Raw genomic sequence first — 8,314 nt, forward strand, 5'->3', positions numbered from 1 at the left:
ATGGTGTTGGAGTCGTGCTTGGCCACGTAGTCGTGGGTGAACAGGGAGTACAGGAGGGGACTGAGCACACACCCCTGAGGGGCCCCCGTGTTGAGGATCAGCATGACAGATGTGTTCTTGCCTACCCTTACCATCTGGGGTTGGCCCGTCAGGATGCCCAGAATCCAGTTGCAGAGGAAGGTTTTTAGTCCCAGGGTCCTTAGCTTAGTGATGAGCTTTGTGGGCACGTTGGTGTTGAATGTTGAGCTGTAGTCAATGAACAGCATTCTCACGTAGGTGTTCCTTTTGTCCACATGGACAAAAGGCAGTGTTGAGTGCGATTGAAATTGCGTCATGTGAATTGGAGTGGGTATAGGGTTTCCGGGATGATGGCGTTGATATGAGCCATGACCAGCCTTTCAAAGTACTTCATGGCTACCGACGTGAATGCTAAGGGACGGTAATCAGGTTACCTTCACTTTCTTGGGTACAGGGACTATTGTGGTCTGCCTGAAACGTAGGTATCACAGACTTGGTCAGAGAGAGGTTGAAAATGTCAGTGGAGTCACATGCCAGTTGGTCCATGCATGCTTTGAGGACACGTCCTGGTAATCCATCTAGGCCCTGTGAATGTTGACGTCTTTAAATGTCTTGCTCACATCAGCTACAGAGAGCGTGATCACACAGTTGTCCGGAACAGCTGGTGCTCTCATATGCATGCTTTAGTGTTGCTTGTCTCGAAGCGAGCATAAAAGGCATTTAGCCCGTCTGGTAGCCCGTTTCCCTTTGTAGCCCGTAATAGTTTGCAAGCCCTGCCACATAAGACGAACATCAGAGCCGGTGTAGTAGGATTCAGTCTTAGACCTGTATTGAGGCTTTGTCTGTTTGATGGTGCGTCTGAGGGCATTGTAAGATTTCTTATAAGATTCCGGATTAGTGTCCGGCTCCTTAAAAGCGGAAGCTCTAGCCTTTAGCTTGGTGCGGAAGTTGCATGTAATCCATGGCTTCTGGTTGGGATATGTACGTACGGTCACTGTGGGGATGACGTCGATGCACTTATTGATGGAGCCGGTGACTGAGGTGGTATACTCTTCAATGCCATTGGATGAATCCCGGAACATATTCCAGTCTGTGCTAGCAAAACAGTCCTGTACCGTAGCATCCGTGTCATCTGACCACTTCAAGTATTGAGCAATTCACTGGTACTTCCTGCTTTAGTTTTTGCTTGTAAGCAGGAATCGGGAGGATAGAGTTATGGTCAGATTTGTTCAATGGAGGGCGAGGGAGAGCTTTGTACTCATCTCTGTGTGTGGAGTAAAGGTGGGTTTTTTTCTTCCTCTGGTTGCACATGTAACATGCTGGTAGAAATGAGGTAAAACTGATTTAAGTTTGCCTGCATTAAAGTCCCCGGCCACTAGGAGCGCCGCTTCTGGATGAGCATTGTCTTGTTTGCTTATGGCCTTATACAGCTGGTTGAGTGAGGTCTTAGTGCCAGCATCAGTTTGTGGTGGTAAATAAACGGCTACGAATAACATAGATGAAAACTCTCTTGGTAGATAGTGTGGTCTACTGCTTATCATGATATACTCTACCTCAGGTGAGCAATACCTCGAAACTTCCTTAATACTAGACATCGCGCACCAGCAGTCATTGACAAATAGACACACACCCGTACCCCTCGTCTTAACGGACGTAGCTGTTCTGTCCTGCCGATGCACGGAAAACCCAGCCAACTGTATATTATCTGTGTCGTCGTTAAGCCAACTGATTTAATGCTGTAGCTAGCTGTGTGATTACCTGGTCTGTGTCGTTGTAGAGGTTCCTCAGTCATCCAGTCTTTTAATCCATGTGTCCTTAGGTACCTGATAGAGCTGAATGGACAGGAATCCAGTGATATCGTCAACCAGTGGCTGGAATGGGAAGCTACAGAACTACAGGTAAGAATGTCTGATAAATCATCAGCCACGATGCTCCCATCCGTAGTCACTTCCTGGAAATCATCAGCCACGATGCTCCCATCCATAGTCACTTCCTGGAAATCATCAGCCACGATGCTCCCATCCGTAGTCACTTCCTGGAAATCATCAGCCACGATGCTCCCATCCGTAGTCACTTCCTGGAAATCATCAGCCACGATGCTCCCATCCGTAGTCACTTCCTGGAAATCATCAGCCACGATGCTCCCATCCATAGTCACTTCCTGGAAATCATCAGCCACGATGCTCCCATCCATAGTCACTTCCTGGAAATCATCAGCCTCGATGCTCCCATCCATAGTCACTTCCTGGAAATCATCAGCCACGATGCTCCCATCCGTAGTCACTTCCTGGAAATCATCAGCCACGATGCTCCCATCCGTAGTCACTTCCTGGAAATCATCAGCCACGATGCTCCCATCCGTAGTCACTTCCTGGAAATCATCAGCCACGATGCTCCCATCCATAGTCACTTCCTGGAAATCATCAGCCACGGTGCTCCCGTCTATAGTCACTTCCTGGAAATCATCAGCCACGATGCTCCCATCCATTTTGACTTCCTGGAAATCGTCAGCCACGATGCTCCCATCCATAGTCACTTCCTGGAAATCATCAGCAACGATGCTCCCATCCGTAGTCACTTCCTGGAAATCATCAGCCACGGTGCTCCCGTCTATAGTCACTTCCTGGAAATCATCAGCCACGATGCTCCCATCCATAGTCACTTCCTGGAAATCATCAGCCACGGTGCTCCCGTCTATAGTCACTTCCTGGAAATCATCAGCCACGGTGCTCCCATCCATAGTCACTTCCTGGAAATCGTCAGCCACGATGCTCCCATCCATAGTCACTTCCTGGAAATCATCAGCCACGATGCTCCCATCCATAGTCACTTCCTGGAAATCATCAGCCACGATGCTCCCATCCGTAGTCACTTCCTGGAAATCGTCAGCCACGATGCTCCCATCCATAGTCACTTCCTGGAAATCATCAGCCACGATGCTCCCGTCTATAGTCACTTCCTGGAAGTGTACAATAAGATGCCATGTATATTAATTGAACAAATCAAATCACGTTCTGTTTTAATCTTTATTTTATTTTTTATTTTGTACCCCCTTTTTCTCCCCAAATTTCGTGATATCCAATTGGTTGTTTCAGTCTTTAACTCCCGAATGGGAGAGGCGAAGTTTGAGAGCTGTGTGTCCTCCGTAAACACAACCGTGCCAGGCCACACTGCTTCTTGACACACTGCTCGCTTAACCCGGAAGCCAGCCGCACCAATGTCTCTGAGGAAACGCCATACTCCTGGCGACCGTGTTGGAGTTGCTAGAGCGCGATGGGAAAAGGACATCCTGGACGGCCAAACCCTCCCCTGACATGGACAATTTTGCGCCTCCTCATTGGTCTCCCGGTCGCGACACAGCCCGGGGTCGAACCCGGCTCTGTAGTGACGCCTCAAACACTGCGATGCTATGCCTTAGACCGCTGAGCCACTTCCAGAGGCCCGAACGCGTGTTCTTTTTAAAATATTTTGTTTAACCTTTATTGAACTAGGCAATTCAGTTAAGAACAAATTCTTATTTTCAATGACGGCCTAAGAACAGTGGGTTAACTGCCTTGTTCAGTGGCAGAACGACAGATTTGTACCTTGTCAGCTCGGGGGTTTGAACTTGCAACCTTCCGGTTACTAGGCCAACGCTCTAACCACTAGGCTACCCTGCCGTTCTGTGCTGTACAGGTGTTTGTTTTATGTTCTATTATATAATATGAATCCCCACCTCTTCAAGGAATACCTAGGATAGGATAAAGCAATCCTTCTCACCCCCCCCCCCTTAAATGATTTAGATGCACTATTGTAAAGTGGCTGTTCCACTGATGTCAGAAGGTGAATTCACCAATTTGTAAGTCGCTCTGGATAAGAGCGTCTGCTAAATGACTTAAATGTAAATGTAAAAGTTATTCTTGTCTCCAGCCTGCAGTGATGCAGGCACTCCACATGGTGGTGCTGCAGGGAAAAGGAGCAGAAACCATTAGGGTTCTACAGGGACCTCTCAGCTACCTGGACCAGAGTCTGAGCAAGAGGACCACGCTGTTCCTCACTGCTGTACGGCAACACACACACACCTTCACAACACACACACACCTTCACAACACACACACACCTTCACAACACACACACCTTCACAACACACACACCTTCACAACACTCACACCTTCACAACACACACACCTTCACAACACACACACCTTCACAACACACACACACACCTTCACAACACACACACCTTCACAACACACACACCTTCACAACACACACCTTTACAACACAACACACACACCTTCACAACACTCACATCTTCACAACACACACACCTTCACAACACACACACCTTCACGCACACCTTCACAACAATTAACCACAACACACATACCTTCACAACACACACACCTTCACAACACACACACACCTTCACAACACACACACACCTTTCACAACACACACCTTCACAACACACACACACCTTCACAACACACACACCTTCACAACACACACACCTTTACAACACAACACACACCTTCACAACACACACACCTTCTACAACACACACACCTTCACAACACACACACCTTCACAACACACACCTTTCACAACACACACACACCTTCACAACACACACCTTTCACAAATAATACACACCTTTCACAACACACACACCTTCACAACACACACACCTTCACAACACACACACCTTCACAACACACACACACCTTCACAACACACACACCTTTCACACACACACACACCTTCACAACACACACACCTTTCACAACACACACACTCTTCACAACACACACACCGTCACAACACACACACACCTTCACAACACACACACCTTCACAACACACACACCTTCACAACACACACACACCTTCACAACACTCACACACCTTCACAACACACACACCTTCACAACACACACACCTTCACAACACACACACAATTTCACAACACACACACCTTCACAACACTCCACACCTTTCACAACACACACACACACTCTCACAACACTCACACCTTCACAACACACACACTCTTCACAACACACACACTCTTCACAACACACACACCTTCACAACACACACACACCTTTCACAACACACACACCTTCACAACACACACACCTTCACAACACACACACCTTCACAACACACACACCTTCACAACACACACACACACCTTCACAACACACACACACCTTCACAACACACACACACCTTCACAACACACACACCTTCACAACACACACACCTTCACAACACACACACCTTCACAACACACACACCTTCACAACACACACACACCTTTCACAACACACACACACCTTCACAACACACACACCTTCACAAACACACACACCTTCACAACACACACACCTTTCACAACAACACAACACACACACCTTCACAACACACACACATCTTCACAACACACACACCTTCACAACACACACCTTCACAACACACACACCTTTCACAACAACACACACCTTTCACAACACACATACCTTCACAACAACACACACCTTCACAAACACACACACACCTTCACAAACACACACACACCTTCACAACACACACACACCTTCACAACACACACACACTTCAACACACACACACACCTTCACAACACACACACCTTTACAACACAACACACTCTTCACAACACACACACACCTTCACAACACACACCTTCACAACACACACACCTTCACAACACTCACATCTTCACAACACTCACACCTTCACAACACACACACCTTCACAACACTCACATCTTCACAACACACACACACCTTCACAACATACACACACCTTCACAACACACACACACTTTCACAACACACACACACCTTCACAACACACACACACCTTCACAACACACACACACCTTCACAACACACACACACTCACAACACACACACCTTCACAACACACACACCTTCACAACACACACACACCTTCACAACACTCACACCTTCACAACACTCACACCTTCACAACACACACACACCTTCACAACACACACACACCTTCACAACACACACACACCTTCACAACACACACACACCTTCACAACACACACACACCTTCACAACACACACACACCTTCACAACACACACACCTTCACAACACACACCTTCACAACACACACACCTTCACAACACACACACACCTTCACAACACTCACACCTTCACAACACTCACACCTTCACAACACACACACACCTTCACAACACACACACACCTTCACAACACACACACACCTTCACAACACACACACACACCTTCACAACACACACACACCTTCACAACACACACACACCTTCACAACACACACACACCTTCACAACACACACACACCTTCACAACACACACACACCTTCACAACACACACACACACACACCTTTACAACACAGCTCAACACACACCGTTAAATCCGATTGGGAAACACATGAATGTCAAATATAATGTAATTAACTTCTGCTTGTACGTTACCGTAAAATGATTACTGACAGTAGTTGTTGTGAAAAGGTCTTTCTGAAAACATGTGAGTGATTAAACTGGGCTGTGTGTTTTAGGAGATGGTTTCTGTGGCAGATGTGGTTCTGTGGGCAGCTCTCTACCCTATCCTGTCTGACAGCAGTCTGGTATCAGGTGAGTGATATGTTGTTGTTTTTAAATTTGATCTGGTTTAGGTGTTTATACAGTGGTGGAAAAAGTACCCAATTGTCATATTTGAGTAAAAGTGAAGATACTTCATAGAAAATGATTTCAAGTGAAAGTCGCCCAGTAAAATACTACTTGAGTAAAAGTATTTGGTTTCAAATGAATTAAAAGTAAAAGCGTAAATAATTTCAAAAGTGTTATATTAAGCAAACCAGATGGCACCTGTTTTCTTGTTGTAGTTTTATAGCCTGGGGGACACTCCAACACTGACACCATTTACAAATGAAGCATGTGTGTTTAGTGAGTCTGTCAGATCAGAGGCATGTTCTTTTGATTTTTGTTTTGTTGTTGTATTTTATTTAACGAGGCAAGTCGGTTAAGAACACATTTTTATTTTCAATGACGGCCTACCGGGAAACAGTGGGTTAACTGCCTTGTTCAGGGGCAGAACGACAGATTTTTACATTGTCAGCTCGGGGATTCGATCCAGCAACCTTTCAGTTACTAGTCCAACGCTCGAACCACTAGGCTTCCTGCCGGCCCAACATAAGTGTATGAATTGGACTGTTTTCCTGTCCTGCTAAGCATTTAAAATGTAACGAGTACGTTTGTGTGTCGGTGGAAAATGTATTGATTAAATAGTACATTCTTTTCTTTAGGATTGTAAGTGAAGTGAAAGTTGTCAAAAATATAAATAGTAAAGTACAGATTACCCCCCCCCCCCCCCCCCAAAAAAAAACAGACTTAAGTAGTACTTTACATCAACTTCTGTCAGTATATGTGTTTGACCGTGGCGTCCGCTCCTCTTGGCCTTTCACTGTAGGTAATCAGACGCTGCAGCTCTGGTTTGAGCGTGTGGGCATGTTGGCAGCCTGTGTGTCTGCATCCCAGACTGCACTTCAGGGGAAGGGACTGAAGGCGGAGTCTCTGAAGACCTACCTGCAGAGACAGCCAACCACCACACACCATGGTCAGGGACAGGTTCAGGGTAGAGGCACACAGCCATGCAACAGCCCTGAGGTAAAAAAAATTTATACATTTTAGTGTTTTGTTTTAACATCAATGCTGGGTTACAACAATTGATTATACAAGGGAACTGTTTTATAGCATGTTTGAGGTTGTAAATGGTATACTTTGGACATGTAACATTTTATTTGGATACACAATTCACACTGCTAATGTTATTGTCATTAACTCAAAGCCTTTTTTCCGTTGTGGTCCTCTTTGGCCGGTAATACATAGAGAGGAGGTGAGAGAGTAGCCACACTTCAAATCCACCCCTAGTCCTATGCTCTCTCTCTCTCTCGCTCTCTCCACCTCGCTCCCTCTCTGCACCTCTCTCTACCTCGCTCCCTCTCTGCACTTCTCTCCACCTCTCTCTCTCTCCACCTCTCTCTCTCCACCTCACTCCCTCTCTGCACCTCTCTCTCTCTTTCACCTCTCTCCACCTCGCTCCCTCTCTGCACCTCTCTCCACCTCTCTCTCTCCATATCTCTCCACCTGTCTCCATATCTCTCCACCTCTCCATATCGCTCCACCTCTCTCCATATCTCTCCACCTCTCTCCACTTCTCCATATCTCTCCACCTCTCCATATCGCTCCACCTCTCTCCATATCTCTCCATCTCTC

The 8,314-nt window shown here is 46.5% G+C and overlaps 1 protein-coding gene across 1 annotated transcript; it reads left to right on the top strand.

Moving 5' to 3' along the window:
• Positions 1-386: 386 nt before the first annotated feature.
• On the top strand, positions 387-7,749 carry LOC135538637 (methionine--tRNA ligase, cytoplasmic-like). The gene is made up of 5 exons (XM_064964508.1): positions 387-439; positions 1,838-1,916; positions 3,928-4,059; positions 6,598-6,673; positions 7,509-7,749. The coding sequence occupies exons 1-5, from the start codon at positions 387-389 to the stop codon at positions 7,727-7,729; spliced, it is 561 nt and encodes a 186-aa protein (XP_064820580.1). The 3' UTR covers positions 7,730-7,749.
• The last annotated feature ends 565 nt before the right edge of the window (positions 7,750-8,314 follow it).

The sequence above is a fragment of the Oncorhynchus masou genome, unplaced genomic scaffold (genome assembly GCF_036934945.1).
Source record: "Oncorhynchus masou masou isolate Uvic2021 unplaced genomic scaffold, UVic_Omas_1.1 unplaced_scaffold_9984, whole genome shotgun sequence".
Classification (NCBI taxonomy): Eukaryota; Metazoa; Chordata; class Actinopteri; order Salmoniformes; family Salmonidae; genus Oncorhynchus; species Oncorhynchus masou.

Excerpts from the sequence above, each read along its gene's own strand:
- LOC135538637 (XM_064964508.1), top strand. The coding sequence starts at position 387 with ATGACCAGCCTTTCAAAGTACTTCATGGCTACCGACGTGAATGCTAAG. Across the intron at positions 440-1,837 it reads GACGTGAATGCTAAGGGACG|GTACCTGATAGAGCTGAATG; the intron begins GTAATCAGGTTA and ends ATGTGTCCTTAG. Across the intron at positions 1,917-3,927 it reads GGGAAGCTACAGAACTACAG|CCTGCAGTGATGCAGGCACT; the intron begins GTAAGAATGTCT and ends TCTTGTCTCCAG.